General features: G+C 41.0%; 1 protein-coding gene across 1 annotated transcript in view; it reads left to right on the forward strand.

Annotated features, from left to right (window-relative positions):
• Nucleotides 1-35: 35 nt before the first annotated feature.
• stra6l (STRA6-like) overlaps nucleotides 36-20,206 on the forward strand; it is a 28,287-nt gene continuing 8,116 nt past the window's right edge. Inside the window, exons 1-14 of the mRNA XM_088923754.1 lie at nucleotides 36-133; nucleotides 926-1,101; nucleotides 2,793-3,141; nucleotides 6,218-6,290; nucleotides 6,885-6,985; nucleotides 7,423-7,553; nucleotides 10,155-10,275; nucleotides 10,987-11,032; nucleotides 12,001-12,129; nucleotides 12,914-12,984; nucleotides 15,638-15,749; nucleotides 16,512-16,668; nucleotides 17,977-18,052; nucleotides 19,697-19,778. Coding sequence (XP_088779880.1) covers nucleotides 3,128-3,141; nucleotides 6,218-6,290; nucleotides 6,885-6,985; nucleotides 7,423-7,553; nucleotides 10,155-10,275; nucleotides 10,987-11,032; nucleotides 12,001-12,129; nucleotides 12,914-12,984; nucleotides 15,638-15,749; nucleotides 16,512-16,668; nucleotides 17,977-18,052; nucleotides 19,697-19,778 — 1,113 coding nt within the window. The 5' untranslated portion in view covers nucleotides 36-133; nucleotides 926-1,101; nucleotides 2,793-3,127. The remainder of the gene's footprint in view (nucleotides 134-925; nucleotides 1,102-2,792; nucleotides 3,142-6,217; nucleotides 6,291-6,884; nucleotides 6,986-7,422; nucleotides 7,554-10,154; nucleotides 10,276-10,986; nucleotides 11,033-12,000; nucleotides 12,130-12,913; nucleotides 12,985-15,637; nucleotides 15,750-16,511; nucleotides 16,669-17,976; nucleotides 18,053-19,696; nucleotides 19,779-20,206) is intronic.

The raw sequence follows: 20,206 nt of genomic DNA on the forward strand, positions 1-20,206 counted from the left end.
CTGAGTTTGCTCAAGTGATATAGGCTTGTGACTTCGCTGACTTGCTGACTAGTTAACTGTGTAATAAACTACGGTTTTGTGCCGCTTTCTTTTTTTCTGTCAACATCATTAGAGAGGAAATTCCTTTTACACGGTAAAGTGTATTTTAGAATAATTTGTAAAATATGTGTGATTTGATTGCGTTTTCTCCAGTTTTTTGCTGGAAAGGCACCGGGGTAGGGTACAAAAATGTCATTTCCTTTAAAAGGTATTTTAAACATATATGGACTTATTATCAGAAGTAGGGGAAAACTACTATCCAATATGCAAAAAAGAGCAATGTATCTCTGTTTATACAGTAAAAAGCGCTATATAGGCTTTATTTATCAACAGACATGGGTGATATGAAAGACCGGGGTAAAGTTAGCTTGAAGTTCGAAAATGATTTTGACACACCTGTAGCGTCTTCACGAAACCACCTAGAGTTACGAAAACACTTGCTGTGTGTACAAAGTACATTGTGACTCTTTTCACAGCCTTCACTAAGTCGTTTTTACGCAATTTCTTTGACCACGCACGAATATTCTTATGTCCATATCCTCGCAAGGGAAACAGAGAAAGCCTTCAAACCAAACGCATTTTAAAGAGCTCTACTTGTTAAAAATTTTCACACCCTCCACATAAAACCATCGGTGAGCTAATTCTCTTTTTGTAAACCTCCGTTTTTTTTATCGATGCGTAATTACGCACTAACTGGAACCCGGGGGGACCGCTGTGTACACACGTTCACAACGCGAGAAATACTGCTCAACACGGCTTCGTGCGAACAACCCGTATATCACCATAGGAAGCAGAACAGCGCAGTCTCCAATTACCCAGACTAAGCACGGGAATAAAGCTTTGTTTGATTTCTGAAACCCCTTCTTTATGTCCTGTTTTCATTCAGGTAAGGGTCAACTTTATACAGAATGCTGCTGACAGCGGGAAAATTCATATTGTAACGCAACGGGGGCTCAGGCGGGCGCCCTTGCCCCATTAGGTCGGCCCCCCATCGTCGGGGGCTCGAACCCAGGGGCTGTGGTCCTGCTATTACTGGGAAGGGCGGTGACGTCACCTGCTCTGGTAAGCCGGCTCTTACACAGTACCTGTCGGCCGTAAGCGTTACAATATTCTTTACTCGGCAGCTTATTAAAAACAGCACCCATGATGTTCAAACCGGTTTTTTTACACAGAAGACTGACATAGCTTTGCGTTGTGAATCTCTTTCTCGTGCTTTTATTTAATGTGGCACTATGCACTGGGATAGGGGGATGCTGTTCACAAGCCAATAACATTTAAACCACAGCACCCACAATGCAAGGGGGGTCTTCATGACTCAATAGCTTTTTAAGCATAACATTCACAATACTGCAACCAAGTGTTTTACACAGCAGATAGCCCCCCTCAGCTTATACAACCTTGCTTTGGGTTGTAAAACTTTTCTTTATTTTTTATAATTGTTTCAATATGGCACCATTAGATAGGCAGTATGTGGGGATAGGAGGGTGCTATTCACGAGTCAATTACATTTCAAGCACAACATTCACAACGCTGCTACCAACCAAGTGTTTTAGACGCCAGGTAGCCCCCCTCACCTTATACAACCTTGCTTTGGGTTATGAAAGTTTTCTTTATTTTTAATGATTTTTTAAAGATAACACTACAGGTAATACAATTCTAAAAAACTACTAAATGTGGCATATTAAGCCTTCCATCATGTCCTTCTGCGTGCCAGAACTCCATGCAGTTCTCTGTAGACCAGCAAATAGCTGTATTCGCGATGTCCCTCTTGGATCCATGGTAGTGATACAGCATCCAACTCAGATGGTGCCCAGCCTGGGCGCCATCCGGACATGTGGGGAGGAGAATAGGATAGTTTGGCCAACACCGAGACGCACAGTGGCATGTGCAGCAGCACCAGCAGCACCAGCAGCCATAGTTGCAATGAGCTATGATGTAAGGTGTGAGTAGGCTAGGCTGAAGTTATAGGTTTTCAGTCTAGAATTAAATCCTGAGATTGACTGTGCATCCCGTACGTAGGCTGGCAGACTATTCCATAAACTAGGGGCCCTGTAGCTAAAGGCTTTACTGCCAGTTGTTTTTTTTATTAATATGTGGAATAAGAAGAAGACCTGCGTTCTGTGATCTAAGTGGGCGACTTGAATTGTATGCATTAACATAAACACACCTGTAACACACCCCAGAGCCTGGTTAGATATTGACAATTCGGTTGTTAAAATAGGCTGGTTATGACCCTGAGAGGTTCTTCTCAACACCTCAGACATAAGTTGCTTTTTTCATAATTGTCATTATTGCGTGTGCTTCACGCTGGACAGGTAAAATGTCAGAGAAGGCCTTTTTAGGGTTCTGCCCTGTCCAGAGAAAGGGTTCAGCAACACGTTAACCTTAATGTAGGGCTGGGTTTGTTAAGAAAAAGGGCTGCGGACACCTTTTCTCAAAGAAAATCTTGTATTTGCCATTTGAGCAAACAGTACATCCAAAAGCATTAACTGATTGAGCGATAAAGTTAGGAACTCTGAGCATTATTTGTTCCACAACACCGACTGAGAACCAAGTACTGTACATTTCTTTGTTTTCTTCAAAATAATGTACCATGCCTGTAATCAGCCAGTACATGTTTCCTTTCTTATACTGACAGTCTTATTCTTAACTCTCTCAAAGTCTAACACATGCACATGACTATAGTATTTGTTGTATGAAGTCTATGAGATGAGGGATGTCCTTGTTCACTGCATTTTGCCCTTCTCTTTCAGAAATGCGGAACTGTGCGCTGGGAAAGAAATAAAAGCAAAGGAACTCCTTGTTATCTGTGGTCATTAGGTTCTGTTTACTCTTCTGTACAGAGTGGCACATGTCTCTGTCAGTAAACGTCCCAGAGGTTATTAGCATTTGGAGATGTCGTCATGAAGGTTGGTTGCAGAGTAGATGTGGTCAAAGGTAGTTCACGTGGTCAGATGCTTATTGGACGGCTTTATTTGGCTTTTGGAATGAAAAAAGGTACATAGAGGAAGATATTCTTTTAGAAAAAAAACAGTCCGAACACTCAGGAAAACTGTTCAATAATCCACTGGTCCGAAAAATAAGGAGAATGGAATGGATCGGGTGAGTGATTTTTTTTTAACACTTTTGTTTTTATATGATCATAACTGTAAATGTTTTGGATATCTCAATCATGCTGTATCGTACCTTAGATTTCTCAATAGTACTTTAGTACTTGGTGTTTATAATTTCTTAGTAAGTATTTTCAAATTTATGCATTTACTATATAAAGTAGACATAAAGTATTTATCACATATCCCTCATCAATTCTTGTTAGTTATGTTAAATTTGGAAGCCATCGCAATTCTGGTGTTATCACTAACCAGTATCACTTTCCAAGCCACCTGTTGTTCATTGGTTTTGATAGGGAGGAAGTCTTCTCTTTTCTCATTCAGTTCATCTAAACAAAACATGCAGCAGACTATAAACAAAACCAGAGTTATAAAGCTCTTTGCAGTTCTAAAGGATTTTTTATGGTTATTTACTTATGTTGTAGAGGCAAGTAGACATGGACAGTGGATTTATAGCCACTAAGTTAGTGCCTATTTGCTCTACATTTGACTTGAAGTAGATGCAGTAGATTAATGTGTAAGTGATTATTGCTGAGATTTGTTCAAGACAAACAAGATGTTGTTTCGCGTATGTGGGTCCTGGAGGCTTAAATAAGAGCTAGATCCACTTTTCTTGTGGTGAATATGAAATTATTCTTGTATTCCATAGTCACACTGGAAAGAGATAAATACAATATTGATTAAATGCTTGAACCTGGTAGAAAACAGGACGTTTATCAACTTCCCCTTTTTTCCATTGTGTCAATAATCACACACAGGTATTTTTCAAGTCCTTAAATTTTGCTTTTTGTCTAAGAATTATCGAAACAATGGTTGATGCTGATATTTCCAATCACATTTCAAATGGCTAAAAAACAAAAAAATATAACATTTGATTATAAAAATACACATGATTTCCCAGTGTGCCTAGATCATGTTGATGTTGGAACAAAAAGTAAACTACTTATTGCTATAAAAAGACAATTTTAGTTTTATTATACATGTTAAGGTTAGTGATACACAAAAATGCTCTACTGTCCTGCTTTTATTTATTCTGTAATAAACTGTTAAATATTTTCATATTATTTCAGTATTTATTTTTAATGTCACCATACACCTTTGTCTTTCATGAACTATGGTCCTTCAATACAGTACATGCTTGCATTAATGATTTAATTCAGAATATTACACAGAGACATGATAGAACTCTTTCAACACACAGTTAATCAGTAAACAATCTATTTTTTTAGTTGGCTGTGATGGAACACAATCACATGACTATCATACTTTTAATTTGACTAGTGATGGACCTCATAGAATTATAGGACCAGAGACAGTTGTGCTGCCTGAGGTATTCTTCAATTACTGGATATACTTTGGCTCCAAAATAAAATCTCTATTGTAGCGGAGCTAGTTCGGATACGGTGACGTCATCGCCCTCCCTGCGTGTAGCAGGGACCTCAGCTGCCTGGGCTGAGGGAGGTCTCCTTTAGCTCATGCAGCTGGTTCCCTGTTGCGTTATGCCGGAGACCCGGGTTCGCAACGGGTGGCGGAGGGCAGGAGCCCATGCGGAACCGCGACGGTCACATATGTAGTGTGCTCTCACGAGGCACCAGTTCTGTAGGGGTTTGGGCATTTACTGGGACAATTATTAATTGTAGCAGTAAGTCACAAAATGATTCTTTTAATGGCCTTAGAATCCAACCATGCGATATAACTCAAACAACGCATACACACAGGTACTAATACACGAGGATACATTTATTAATACATAGAATGTGCATATAAACCTAACAGATCTTATCGTGAGGGTTAGCAGAATACAAAAGGTATATATTCAATCAGTTACGAAGAGTTACATATATCAAGAGGACATACGTTCGGTATATCATTCATTTAGACCGTTTTGTAATTTAACTTGGTTACAACTTCTACATTAGATACTCAAAACAAGTACATAACTCTTAGGAATTAAATTGATATCATCTGGTTGGGATAACAATTGAATTCTCGAGCTGTAATGCAGTGAAGTTGAATACTCATCCAATCTCTGGGGATTCAGATCTCCTGAAGGCACAAAGAAGCAGTTGCAGGCTTGGTGCTGTCCAATCCGCGCTCTCTGGCTCCGTGCCAGGCTGTGCTGTGCGGCTTGCGACAGTGCGCTGCTGATGCTCTCTGAAGACCGGCTAGTTAGGTTTGGCTGAAACTAGCAAGAGTTTGTGCTCAGGAGAAAAGTTACTGTGGGTCCCAGCAGGTCAGGAAGAAGACTGATTCGTTCCTGATGAAGCGCTAGTTCTGAATAGTGATTCAGCTGTCCACAGTTCCTACCTGTTCACGAGGCTTGCTGCTGATGCTAACCTCGGGTGGATCCTCTGGTTACTCGTGGCAACCTCCGCTCTCGACTCTTAGAACAAAGGAAAGTTCTGGCACTCGGACACACGTTACGTGGTTGTCCGGGCTGAGTCTCAGGATGGTCAGGAGGCGCGCTGCGAGAATGTCCTGCCCTTGGGAGCCTTCTGCTCCTGGGCCGTCCTGCCCTGGAATTATCTCGCACCCCTGGAATTGTTCTTTCCCTGGAATTCTCTTTACAGGCTCTCTGTGTTGCCTGTTTTTACCTGAAGGAACTTTAGCTCGTTCATTGGCTGAAAGTTTAATGGGCATCGGAGACCCACGTGGGTTACTCGGCCCTACCAGTCCCTGATTGGTTGATCAAGGTGAGATATGAGTCACTTACTCCTGACACTTAGGAATGCAGTCCAGATGTCCATCTGGCACTCCCTAGACAGATAGACGCCAATGGATGACCATTGATCATGATAGCCAGGCTTAGCTAAGTGCATCCCCATTTGGGAGCTGTCCCTTATCAAAAGAAAACATCTTTAAATCAGCCTGCATGAATAGCTTCTCTGTGGCTGCACCACAGAGATGAAGAGAGAGATGGGACCTCGTTTGGGAAAGCACAGCAACACTTAATTCTGTCTTATTAACAAGCATTGCCGCTACACATATTATTCATGTACATATTTGCTGAATGATTCAAGATATTCATTTCACAAACTAAGCTAAGGAACTCCTTTCTTTTCACTCAGGATGCGAGCAAACGAGACATGTGAAAGTGAGGTGTCCATGGACCTCTTTCTACACTGCTCCCTTGTCCCTGCTGTGAGTAGCCTTTTAGTCTTCCAATGGAGAATTCCTCGTCAGCACTAACAAAGTGCACGTGCACCCAAAGTGTAAAGTGGAGGGGAGTTCCTGGCTCGAGAGTCTGGGCTGGGCTTATTCACTGCTTGTGCCCAGCTCGTAGCTCTTCCTCCCCATGATGTCCCAGAACACTAGAGATTGCTTGGCTCAGATGATGTAGGCTATACCTCTCGGTCTGCATGAGGCTGAGCTTTCTGTAAGTGAGTAAAATATGCAGCTGAGGATTTCTCCTGGATGGAGAATGCTTGTGGGTTTGTTAATACTGTGGAGTAATGTTTTTCGTTTTGTGTTCAGGCTGAGGACAATAAATAATCAACCAAGATGAATCCTCGACATTGTGAAGCCTATGGCAGTAATAGACAAATACACCATTTTTCAATTAAACATATTTATATTTTAAACCCTTGAGTGTAACATGGAGAGTTTGTTTTTTTTTGTTTCTTAACCATTCATGTCCAAAGGGAATATGGTTGTTTGTTTTTAAGCATTCCTTAAAATGGAAACAGCTGCCTTTCCTTGCCTTACAGGAACTTTTCCCATCTGTCCTTCTTCCAGGTTTTCATCATAGCTGTGCTGTCTTTTCTGCAGAGGAGGGGAAAGAAAATGGTGATCGATGAGAAAATCCCTGTTCTCCGTGGGCACTTTGGCATAGTCGTGTGAGCCAATTGATCTTCTCACACACTCAAAGGCCACATTCCTCTTACTAGGGTTGCCTACCAGTAGTCAGGCCCGGCCTGATGCTCAGGTGGAGTCATTAATGAGAGGACAGTAGTCTGCCTTCAGCTTCCCACACTTGTAAATTGTCAATTCAGTTTTTCATCTTTGCTGAAATGAAAACTGGTGACAAGCTCCTGTGTGCTGTAAGGATGTAATTTTGATGAGCTGGTCACTATTCCTGCCTCTGACCAGACCTTGAGAAGTGCTTAACACAACTACCGGCTCGCTAGGTCATTAGGTTTCACAGTGAAGACATTACGCTGAATTTCCAAATGAATGTCTTTTATTTTAAGGTCGGTCTTTAAATGTTAAAATCCTGTACTGCCTCCAAGTGTCATTTTATCAATAATCTTATCCTTTGATTTATCTTTGCCAGGCCTTTAGACTTCATTGGGAGCCTCAGTAACAGATGGTCCTATGGCTTTGCTTTTGGAGCTGTATCTTCTAGTGTCCTGTTACTATTCTCTGAGAAATATATGCCATTTACTGTTCCATCATGGGCTAGAGGTACAGTCCGTAATACAATGTCATTCTTGTTAAAAGTGTCAGTAACAACAAACATTGACAATATTGATTTTTAGTAAGATATTGATTATATTGAACATTTGGGAGCTCTGGTTATCTAGTTTATAGTATGTTGTAGTGCTTCATTTTAAAGTGTGTAGTATGTGTTGTGTGGGGAAGTAGGATGGTGGCATTAAAACACATCTATCATTGTTTTGCATATCTTCCACTCACTAATCTTTTCTTCTATACCTTGATACTACATATCTATTATTTTCAAGTAATATCTAAGATAATACTGCTGATCCATCTTCCTCATGCAGTCCAACGCAACAGGCTCTGGTGTGAGAGTGGGTGTGTTTGTGTCTGTGTGTGGCCTGTGATGGACTGCTGTCTCATCCAGGGTGAATCCTGCCTTGTGCTCAGTGCTTCCTGGGATGAGCTCTGGGCTATGGTGACCCTAAATGGGATAAGTGGTTAATGAGACTGATGTAATGATGTGATATGACTGAATGATAAACTTATTAGGGTTTTATCATGAATCCCTGTATATTCACAACGTAGTTTTAAGCACTAACAGGACTACTTCACCTGTAAATTTTAGAATTAAATTACCTATGTACACATATGCTTATTCTATGTACAAATATGTTTATTTGATGACATCTTAGCCGTCTTCAAAGGCAGTCTGTACCCTCACCAGACTGTAGAAACATATAGTGCACTACTGCAGGACATCCACTGAGAAAAAAGGTCTGCTCACCCGAAAATGAAAATTATTTAATTAACATTAACTGTGAAAGAGGTATGATGATTTTTCATTGCTGTTAATCTCTGTTTTTTAAAGAGGATTTTCATGTCTGGGTCGTACCTGCATAGTAAATTAAAGAATTAACACAATTATTTTCTGAATTAGATGTGTAAAGTCTCTTTGTAAAGGGGACCTGCAGTCCCAATTTCTCTGACTGATTATTAAATCTCCATCACAAAATAAATTCTTTGAGGTTATAAAAAAATTACAAATTTCAAATTAAGCACAAAATTGTGAATGTTTCGTGTAAATACTGTAAGTCGCCATGTTGTCGCAAACTCACATTAGAGTTTCACTGAAATGTTCCAACGTGATCTGCATGCAGTTAACAAGTAGTATTTGTCGGAATTGAAAGCAATATTTGTATTGGATTAAAAGAGACGTATTCACAAGCCTGCTTGTTTACAGTGTCATAGGGCCACAACATGTATATCGCATATCTGGAAATGCTGTCTGTTTTGTGATGTAAATTGGAGGTTTTACAAGTTACTGGTTACTGTGTACATTTTACTTTTGTTGCGGTTTGAAATGCACTCATCAATGATGATTCTTTCTAATGCCGAAATATAAAAATAGCAGTGTAGTTCCCCATTAAGGTCTTTTACAGTTGGTTACTAAAATTGTACAAGTAGGTAGCTGCGTCAGCATGCGTAGGCTGCAAAGGAACAAGTAAAGGTTTATTCTATGCTGAAAAGAGAAGAAAAGAGACACAACATTTCGGCTGTGGAGCCTTCTTTGGGTGTGAGAAAGAGAGGAAAGTCAGCAGCAGATATAGCATGGGAGAACACAAGCCAGGAAGCGGGAGCAGGGAGGAGGCAGAGTGGACACTCAAGTGGTGCGAAGTCGAGAGAGGTGAGGAGAGGTGAGAAGTTGACCTGCATGTGAATAGAGAGGATTAGAAGGAGACAAGTCTGTTGTTGAGAGAAGGGGGAAGGTGTGGTCCTAGTTTCAGGATAATTTTGGTTTCAGATGTCTTTCTGCTATGGGAGTTAATAAACCCTACTTTGAGAACGCAGACGGAGAGATCAGTGTGATCATGGCCATCAGAGGTGAAATGAGTAACTATGGGCTTTGCTCATAATAGCGCAAATCCGCCCACCCTTGCAACGATTGATAACGGACAATCACCGCCGTTCCGCCGTCGTTTTTTGGAGAGTTAATGTGTGCGATGTTTTACTTCTGCGATGTTTTTTTTTCTGATTAAAGTATATTTTATAAGAAAAAAAAAACTATGGGCTTGGAGAGATCTTTGATCCTCACAGCCCTGACATGTTCTCTGAAGCGGTCTCCCAGTCTCTCTCCTGTTTTCCCAATGTAGATGGCTGGGTATTTTCTGCAAGAGATGCAGTACATAAGGTTGCTGGGGGTACAAGATGTCATCTGAGTGATCTGGAATTGCCCTGAGGGGCCTTGAATGAGGGTGGTATTAGATATATACTGTATTTGCAGGTGATGCAGTGGGTTCTGTTGCAGGGGGAAGTGCCTGGTGTAGTAAAATAGTGTGCTGCAGTAAAAGTACAGTTACCTACTGTATAAAACACCTTCCAGCCTGGTTAGAAGTATTAACAGTTACATGATCAGACCTGCACACTAATTGAGAACTTAGAGGAAGAAAACTCGGATGACACCAGGCCCTGTATGTGACACTGGTTCAGATAGCTTCAGTGCTACAGAGCACCAGCTGGAAAGTGGCTTGACAACTTGCTCAAAACCAAATCTACTTTTATAAATGCAAATAATTCCCCAAACTAATTTATGATTTAACCTGCAATAGCATCCTCTTTTCTCTTCAGCTTTAGTGTATTTGGCAGGAGCTCTTGAGGTAGGCCTGGCCTACTTCCCCTTCTTTGCCTGCCTGTCAACAGACTTCAAGATTGTCGGAGGAGTGCTGGGGATCCTGTATACTCTTATTTGGTGGGTACTTAGGGTTGAATTTTTTTTTCTTCCGGAATGTAAACAATGATACTTAATTCACTGATAATTATTTGGGGAAAAAAAATTCTAAACAGATGGAACAGGGCTCCATGTTCTGTGTTTGAACAGGCTCACAAAAAAACATCAGGGTACTTGCAGAGTGGTTAATTTTTTGTAAACATAACTGAAGTGCTGTGCTGTAAACAGATTCTCCAATGTGAGTTATAGATTTTGCTAGAAAATAAAGATTGTGCTAGTGATAAATCTCCATCTTGTGGTAGCATGGCACCAGGAAGCTATACACATAAAACACCCAAAAGATGTCTTTTTCAAGATTGAAGGACTCACCTGGCTGTATTTTCATGATGTTTAACATGTGATTGTACCTAGGCATTCTTTTTACTATAACCCTGATTACTTTCCACACACCTCTAACCCCATGAACTGTTTTTGTACTTTAACACACCAAAATGTAAGAAGGAACAAGTATAGGTTTACACCGAATAGGTTTATTCCATGCTGAAAAAAAAAAGAAGAAAGAAAACACAACGTTTCGGCCGTGGAGCCTTCTTCAGGTGTCAGGTGTCCAAACTTAAAAATAAAAAAGGCTTTACAAAACAGAAAGAGCTACAGATGATAATTCATTTTTAGTGTATTTTTAAATTCTCTTTTCAAACAGATTTTAAATGTGTTTTATTTCCCAATTTGTAGGGTTATCATTACTCTCTGGGATATTGTGACATGTCCTAGTGGTCAGGTAGGTGAATATTAAAATATATGTACAGTACTATTAAATATTCAAGCTTTTTTTCTTGAAAAGCTCATAGGATAGGAAAAAAACTGATGACCATGTTTGAATTTATAAAATAGGCTTGCCTTGATTCATTTTTCAAACTTAAAATGCAAAATGGATACTTTTCTGTGTTGTTCCATATTTGCTTTAGTGTTAGAGATTATGAAATCAGTATTATTCTAAAGGATGTCTTGTCCTCATTTGAGCTTATTGTAGCCTCTTTACACAAACAGGATCTTTTGAGATGAAAAGCGGTCTAAAGAGATGACTATTTTTGCTATTATTCTGATGAGTAAGAAGTGCTCCTGGTTCTGAATGAGGTCCTGCAGATGTCAGGGCTCTCACTGCACACACAGGGCAGACTTTAGTAAAGGGCCCTTGTCACCCAGGATGGCCATGAGCCAAGTACACACAGGTATAGCACAACTGAGATATACCACAAGGTCAAGACCTCTAAGACCAAGCAGCTGTTATACGAGTCACGTGTGCTGTAAAGTCTCCCAGTTACCTCACCAGAGGTTGCAGCAGCCACAGTGCATTTCTCCCAGTTACTACTCTTTTGATGCTTTTTGAATGTTAAGTCTCTAAAGGTCCTTCATGTGAGGTGTCAAGTTTACACCTGATGAGGAGCGGTGGTACTGTGGCTAAGGATCTGCACCTCTGGCTGGAAGGTTGCCGGTTCAAAGCCCGCGGCCGGCAGAGGAATCCTACTCTGTTGGGCCCCCGAGCAAGACCCTTAACCCCAACTGCCCCAGGGGTGCTGTATAAATAGTTGACCCTGTGCTCTGACCCCAAGCTTCTCTCCCTGTCTCTTGTGTCTGTGTGTCTCATGGAGAGCAAGCTGGGGTAATGCGAAAAGACAAATTCCTAATGCAAGAAATTGTTTATGGCTAATAAAGTGATCTTATCTTATCTGCTCTGCCCATGCCCAGATTCTTGGCAAATACCAGAAAATTATCTGCCTGTGGCCGTGCATCCTCTGCCTGTTTGTTCTGCTGGCCCGATATATCCACATGCTGATCAAGGCTATCCAGGTCCACCTGAATTTGGACGTGGATGAGGTGAGCACACGTTTCGCGTCTTTGTCTTTCCATTTCTCCAGCCCCTGCTCGCTCAGGCAGCATGTCTGTCTGCTGTTGAGAGTTCATGACAGTTACTGGCTTTAAATACAACACATGCACTGAGGCAAGCCACTGTTAAAGTAAGCAACAAACAAAATCCCAGATGTGTTTTCCACATTTCTACTGTTCAATTGAGTGCTTTTTTCATGTGTTCAACTATAATCAACTGATCACTATGCACTGCAAAGTACTACGGTCAGATGGTAGCTGCACAATCTCCCAAAGATAGCTCTGCCCCATGTCTTCACCGCATGAAATGTCTGCCCAATGAAGCAGTGCAATTAAGAGATCCTAACTGAAGAGGACTGCCGGAAGTGAAGTGATCAGTTGTTTTAAGCACTAGGTTGGTAGAGTCTGTAAAGCAGTGTGACTCGCCAGGGAAAAGGCATTTTATGCAAGACAGCACTGAAACCCAGCTTATGTATTCCTGCTGTGCGGATTGGCAGGGGGCTTTGTTTTCCTCTCAGTAACATTATCCTATATGTTTCACAAATACTAATGGGAACCTTTTTTTTAAAAAAGAGAGGAGCAGAAGGAACTTCCCAGCACTGTATTTTTTTTCTTTTTACAAAAGAAAAGGCTAAAGTAATTATTTTTTATGGCGTTTATGTTCATGCCCCTGTTGTTTCTGCATTTCCCCAAGGCTGTTGACAAAGCAGAGGCTGGTTGTGAGGCCTGTTCTCTCCATCCTGGGCCTCCTCACCCTTGTTATCCTTTCCCACAGGACCAGGAGCGGCTGTTGCAAACCCACCAGGCTCAGTATGTGAAGCGACTGCTGAGGGCTCCTCCTGAACGGTACGGTAGTGAACTGCACAGCGTTTTCTGTGACTGGTAACAGAAGTTTCTGGAATAAGCCTTGCTGACAGGTTTTACATCTCTTGTGCCACATGTTGGGATGACAAAAGTTTATAACCCATTTCACAAATAATGAGGTAGTGTAATAAATGGAGCAAACTAACAATCTATTCAGAATCTTAACAAATTTGAGTTTAGTACACAAAGAAATGCCTGTTAGACCCATCACACAGGTCTGTGTATGGGGAATTACATGTTTTCAGCAGAGCTGCTAAATCAGCTGAGTGTTGCCTAGTTTGGCTTTAGTAGTCAGGAAGCTCTGCCCGGCAAGTTCATCTTTGGTCCCTGGAGTTAAACTCCAAATGAAGGCTTTGAGGCAGTTCTCACTGTTTTGTGCCTGGTTCATTGTTCAGTGTAAAGACGCTATGTCAGTTGCTTTAGCTTTGTTACAGTAAAACATTAGATAGATAGATAGATAGATAGATAGATAGATAGATAGATAGATAGATAGATAGATACTTTATTGATCCCGTGAGGGAAATTGCAGTGCAACAGCAGCTTAACACACACAACACAGCCACAATGTAACGAATTATATAATAATAGTACAATACATACAATACAATACAAGAGTTACTCACAGTCCAGACGCACAAGAACAAACTAGAACAGAACAGTACACAGAAAAACATATCACACTCATATCACACATATGGATATAAATATAGATGTAACTGTAGATATAAATATAAATGTATTGCACAGGTCCCTGGCATATATTGCACAGAAAGTGGTTGTAAACGGGAAAAAGAAAAAGAAAAAGAAGAAGAAGAGAACAGATGTAGCAGTAGATGTGTAGATGCGTTTAATCCAGATACAGGTCACTGTCGATGTTGCCTCTGCCAAGACGCAAGGTGGATGCGTTGTACAGTCTTATGGCAGACGGCAAGAATGACCTCCTGTAGCGCTCCCTGTTGCACCGTGGATGAATCAGTCTATTGCTGTACGTGCTCTTCATTCCTGCAAGCCTGTCATAGAGGGGATGGGAGAAGTTGTCCATGATGGCCTCTAGTTTGGACATCATTATCCTCTCAGCCACTACCTCCAAGGAGTCCAGGTCAGACCCAATGACAGAGCTTGCTCTCCTGATGAGCTTGTTCAGCCTTTTGGAATCTACTGCTCTAATCCCCGAGCCCCAGCACACCACTGCGTAGAAAATGGCACTCGCTACCACCGACTGATAGAACATGTGTAGCATCTTACTACACACATTGAAGGACCTGAGCCTCCTCAAGAAGTAGAGTCGGCTCTGTCCCTTCTTATAGATGGCCTCGGTGTTCTTAGACCATTCCAGTCTATCGTCGATGTGCACTCCCAGGTACTTGTACGAGTCCACCATCTCCACGCCACTCCCATGGATGTAGACAGGAGTAGGTTTGACCTTTTTCCTCCTGAAATCTACCACCAGTTCCTTTGTCTTTGTAACATTCAGTTCCAAGTGGTTTACCCCACACCACTCCACAAAGCTGCTGACCAGTCCTCTGTACTCCTCCTCCTGCTCACCCTTGATACATCCCACAATTGCAGAGTCATCTGAGAACTTCTGCAGGTGGCATGACTCTGAGTTGTACTTAAAGTCCGAAGTATAGAGGGTGAAGAGGAATGGAGAAAGAACTGTCCCTTGAGGTGCCCCTGTGTTACTCACTACCTGTTCAGACACACAGTTCTGAAGTCTCACAGACTGTGGTCTGCCTGTCAGGTAGTCAGTGATCCACGAGGTCGTGGAGGCATCGACTTGCATCTCTTCCAGCTTCCTCCTTAGAAGTAAGGGCTGGATGGTATTGAAGGCACTGGAGAAGTCGAAAAACATGATCCTTACAGTGTTGCCAGCCCTGTCCCTGTCTAGAACATTGGAATTTAGGTGACAGACAATTGGGCCTTCATGCTTCTAGATGATATTGTGTTTTCAAGTTTTAGCATGTAAAAGCTGGTCTTCTGATAAAAAGGGCACGGTGGGATGCATAGACAGGCATGGCTTTGAGTTGTCTAGGGGCCCTTCAGCTCTGGGCTTCTGTAGATCTCTGCCACTGGAGGATGATCTTCCCTCCTGCAGTCATGATGGCCCCGTTTGAGCTCCTGTGGATTGCAGTTCAAAAGATTCAGAAAGTCTACAGGAAATAACACATATGTAAGAGGATAGGTGTGTATGTTGTCTTCAGCACTGCCATCTGCCATCTTTTATTTAGGGGTTCAGAAATAATTGTCTCTTCCAGATTGGGAAACACAACACAAAGGCAGTTAACTGATTCTAAAGTTTGCAAATGTTGTTCTGTAGTATAAAGGTCCATTGGGAACTATGTGTATTGAGTCTATTGAGGTTTAATCAGATCGGGTAGATCTGCTGGTGTTTTTCTTTGTTTCTCTTCACAATCATGCTTCAGCAAACTCACTGATAAAGCTGTTGAAGGACAAAGACAATTTGCCCAAACGGAGGGCAGATAAACCTCAAGAATTAAAAGGTGGTAAACAATAAATTGTGTTGACACTTGTAAATTTTCTGTTTTAATTGCCTGAGACTGGGGCCCCTCATGTTTTACGATGGATCTTTATGAGGTTGTATGCTTGTTGTTTATTCATGTATCTGTTCTGGCAGAGAGGTGGAGAAGAGCTGGTTTCAGAGGAAGATATATGACTGGGACCCTTATTTCAAGTTCCCCAACAGACTAATCGGCACATCCATCATTTCCCTCATTGACTTGTATATTGTGAGTACTTTACATAGGTCCAGTGCAGCCCTTTTAAAACAATTCTGCTGTTTGCTTTTCAAGTGGTATCTAGCAGAGGCCTAAAAATATCACTTTACATTGAAATATTCTAAAGTGTAAAATATGCCTGGCAATACAGTATACTCAATTACAAAAGAAAATAATTAAAAAAACAACCATTCCATAACACAGTGCAACTTTTCTAAGTTTCTAAGTTTAACATTTTGTCAAAACAAATGGAAAACTTTTGTCCTATCTCTGTTTTGTAGCTTTCTATTATGAATTTTGGTTTTCCCTTAATTCGATTAACTAACAAGAATTTGGACAGTCCCTTCCTTCCTGGAGCACAAACAGTTCAAACTCCTTTTTCTTTCAATGGTTGTCAGGCCCCTTTTACAAACTCTCTGCTGCCGCTTGCAGGTTTGTCTTTCCAAGAGCTACAGGCATAGTTTGTGTGGGCTCCCACTGCAGAACAGTCAGCACAGGGCACCAGGAACCGAAATCTTCAGCAATAAACGTCAAACTCTTTAAAAGGCCTTTGCACGTTCAACCTCCTTTTGAAAGATTGGGTAAAATGGTCAAATTTGTAGGAAAACTGCGAGAAACAAATAAAATCTATATGACTATCTGACTTTCCGCTTCCTGCAATTTAATTTTCAAAAGAAAGCACCATGAACAATGCAATAAATTTGTTTCCTGACTAGAAATGGTTTATGTGTTTTGATTTGCTTTCTGGTGAGATTCTCCACTCATTCTTTCAAGCTTTCGCTGGCAGACTACAGTTTGAGCAGCTATACCTTCAACAGGCTTGATGGGCTGAAAGACTCCCTGGAGGATCTGGCTTCATCCCTCAATATGACTGACAACATCATTGCAAAATCTATCCCTCACATTGAAGAATTAATCCGCGTTGCCAGAGGTGACAAATGTGTGATTGTTAAGAACTTAAAGATGAGCAGTGCAAATGAAATTTTAAGGTTAATGCTGGGTTTTGATACTCTGTTACGAGATGGAATGTAAAATAGTTCTGATTGACTCACTGCTTAGTGGATTAAGTCTGGACCTTTCAACAATTTTTGGATTGTGCAAGAGAGCGTTCTGGGCATTTTTATTTAAAAATAATGTGTTCTCTTTTGTATTTGCTTGCAGCTGCACAAACTAAATTCTGATGACAATTACACATTTTTAAAGAATAGTATAATAATTCACTGTGTATAACTGATGCACAAGAGCAGAGATTCAGTGTCTACTTCATAGGTATTAAATTAACTATTTTCTTCAGAATTTTACAGTTACTTTTTACATTTCCACATGTTTTTATATCGAGGTTGGGGTAAAGACAATCATTGACCTATCCCTCTAACAGGCTGTAACAGTTTAGCTAAGCAGGGTACAGTATTTGCGAGTACGAATCTTTTGCATTAGATTAATTAGTCTGCTCTTTACAATTATAGCATAAGAGTGCATGAGACTCTCCGTTTATCGTTAACTAAACCCATCTGTGATTTACTTTTCACTAATTTGATTAAAGGAGGCCACTTCCTTTCACTTCCAAATGAAATTTTAATGAAGTGTTCTTTTGAATTGTAGAAATTACCTTTTTAAGTGGATTAAGTGACGGCTCCTTGTAGCCTCTGGCACTTTTCTCACAGGGTTTTCAGTAAACCGTAAGAGATGTTGGCAAGTTTTAAAAGATGCACTTTATGTTATGATAACTTTCCCTGATTAATGCTTCACAAAAATGCTTTGTGTCGGTGTGGGCTTCACTGTGGGCTCTGGTCTGAAGTAATTGCAGCAGTGAGTGTCTTGCTGTGGTGATGTGTACAGCTATAAAGCTAGATAAAGGATAGATAAATATGATATATCATGCTGTGGAGATGTTGTCACTACTGTTAAATACAATTACAAGCAAAAAGCAAAATGATGTGAAAAACGAAAACATTCATTGGGTTCTGTCATGATTAAACACAGAAAGCTTGTTTATGTATTCTGTTCCTTGTTTTCTCATTAGGAGCACAATAGTGTAGATGTACCTTTACAGTAGAATCCTCCTGTTGTAGTCATTGCCCTTGTAACTTGGGAGTTTGCTTTTATAATTTTATGATACGTAAGTGCAATACAAAACTGAAAATAATTAAGGATTTGAAGGGAAAAATACTTTGTCGAAGATGTAATTGCATAGAATGTTTCTGTGTTAGAAACATTTCTGGTTTGTTTCACATTTTAGATGCCTGGTTGGTCACAACCATTTTTGCCATGCTGACCTCTGTGACGTACATCTTTCATGTGTTAGCATGTTACAGGTAAGATGGCATTATGTTGGAAAAACACAATTTCCAAGTACCGTGAATGGAAGAGCTGTAAACTTTAAAGATACTGCAGGTGTTTTCTATCTGGACTCTAGTGAGCAGCAGGGATGGTTTAAATTGTCTGTTTCATAAGGTTGTAGTAGCCGTAACAGCACCGCAGCATAGTGCCCAACAAATGTAGAGAATAAAACATCGGTCTTGTGAGGGAGTGGGAGGCAGCTGTGTGAAAAAGTCACCATTTTGGCTCAATCCTCAGGCCCAGTGGTGTGGCCTTGAGTCAAGACATTCGACTGTTAATTGGAAAAACCTGCATAATGAGGCACAGCTGATCTGAATGGGTATTCAGCACCCAGAACTAGTCAGACTCAAAGAGAGTGAAGAAGCTGACTGGAAAGGCTCTGTGTGGAATGAGCCCTTCTTTAATTAAGAGGCTTGTAAAAACAGGTATGAGGAAAAGAGTTTCAATCTGTGTCTATATCCCAGCCTGGAAGGAGTAAGAGTGAGAGTGGGAGTTCTCATTAGCAGCGGATTGTGCTGGGTTATAGGCCTGTGGGACTAGATCGTGATGCTTCAGGAAATACCAGGGTTGACTGAAGGCATAGACACCTAGAGGAGTGGGGAATCAGTTCGATTCAGTGAGCTTTATTGGCATGACCGATGAATTACAGTGTTGCCAAAGCGTATACAGTCAATACAACATCTGCAGACATTTTTAATATAAAAACATTATAGGACAATTGCATACAATATACAACACATAGAATATTATTGCGTGACAGGCTCTGTTCCTCAGGCTGTGACTGTGAATCAGTGTACCGTCCGTCTCCCTACAGATGAGAGAGAACAAGCTAGACAGCACAGGTTGAGTCCTGAAGACGGGTGTTCTCAAGAGTGTGAGATACGTGTGAGACAAAAATGACGTCTGCGTCTAGGACACAAGTGTTGTTTACAGAGAGGTGTGCCAGGCCAATCAGAATCATCTGGGGGAGCTGTTGATTGCGTGGGGCGGGGAAGTTGCTGTTATCATTGAAAATATGGTACTAGCAAAAAGTAAGAACAAAGAGTTGAATTGAATTAAGTATTCTAGTGTAGAATGCAACTGGGCAACGACAGGTTAATCTGGTTGAATACTTTGTTGTCTGCAGATGAATGCAGACAGAGTGAAGAATTGGTGAAAAGATTTAGTGAGTGTCATTAGTACATGCAGGGCTCAGTGATTGATGAAGACAGAGTGAATTAATGGTGAGAAGATTTAGCAGTTTGTTTGAGTAGAAGCAATTGAGGAGCAACCTAGGAGGAATAGGACCACGCAGTCCTCCCCAAGAGAGCTAGGACCAAGAGAGGGGTCGGAAAGATAAAGACAGACCGCTTGAAATGTGAAAAACTAAGATGTCACTCGACAGTGCCTGGAATTGGGGAATTGGTGTGTGTTGGCATTTGTCAGAGGCCTTCATGGTAAAGTGTCTGAATTTCACAAAATCATGAAAGTTGTGAGAAAACAGCATGAAAATAAACCAAACTTTTAGAAGAAATGACAATACCGTGTGCAGAGGTTCCAAAGAGCAGAGGTAATAGCAGTGAAAAACATGATTTTGGCTTTTGTCACTGTGTACTCACTTTATTCAATCCTTCCTTAAGGAAACATTTAAAAAGGCTGTGGGCTGGACAGAAAGGATTTCTACCACAGAAATTTCACAGGCCCAGTTCTGCTGTCAGCGTGGTGAGTCATACCTGTTCTGTCTATAGAGTAGTGGACAAGTGTGGAAAATTTAATGTACCATGCAGTACACTCATGAATGTGGGCAGTAGAGAGGGCTATATTATACCTATATCCCTCTGTTATCTGAACTATGACAGTTTTCTGGTTTTCATGCTTAAATATCTAAGGATAAAGTAGTTCAAGTAGGTAGCCGCATCAGCGTGTGTAGGCTGCAAAGGAACAAGTAAAGGTTTATTCCATGCTGAAAAGAGACGAAAAAAAACAATGTTTCAGCTGTGGAGCTGGTTACCCCCAGAGGATCACACCCAAAGAAGGTTCCACAGCCAAAGCGTTGTGTTTCTTTTCTTCTCTTTTCAACATGGAATAAACCTTTACCTTTACTTGTTCCTTTGCAGATCTAAGGATATCCTGTTTCACAATTTGGTCAC

Source organism: Atractosteus spatula, chromosome 1, assembly GCF_055471065.1.
Source record: "Atractosteus spatula isolate fAtrSpa1 chromosome 1, fAtrSpa1.hap1, whole genome shotgun sequence".
Classification (NCBI taxonomy): Eukaryota; Metazoa; Chordata; class Actinopteri; order Semionotiformes; family Lepisosteidae; genus Atractosteus; species Atractosteus spatula.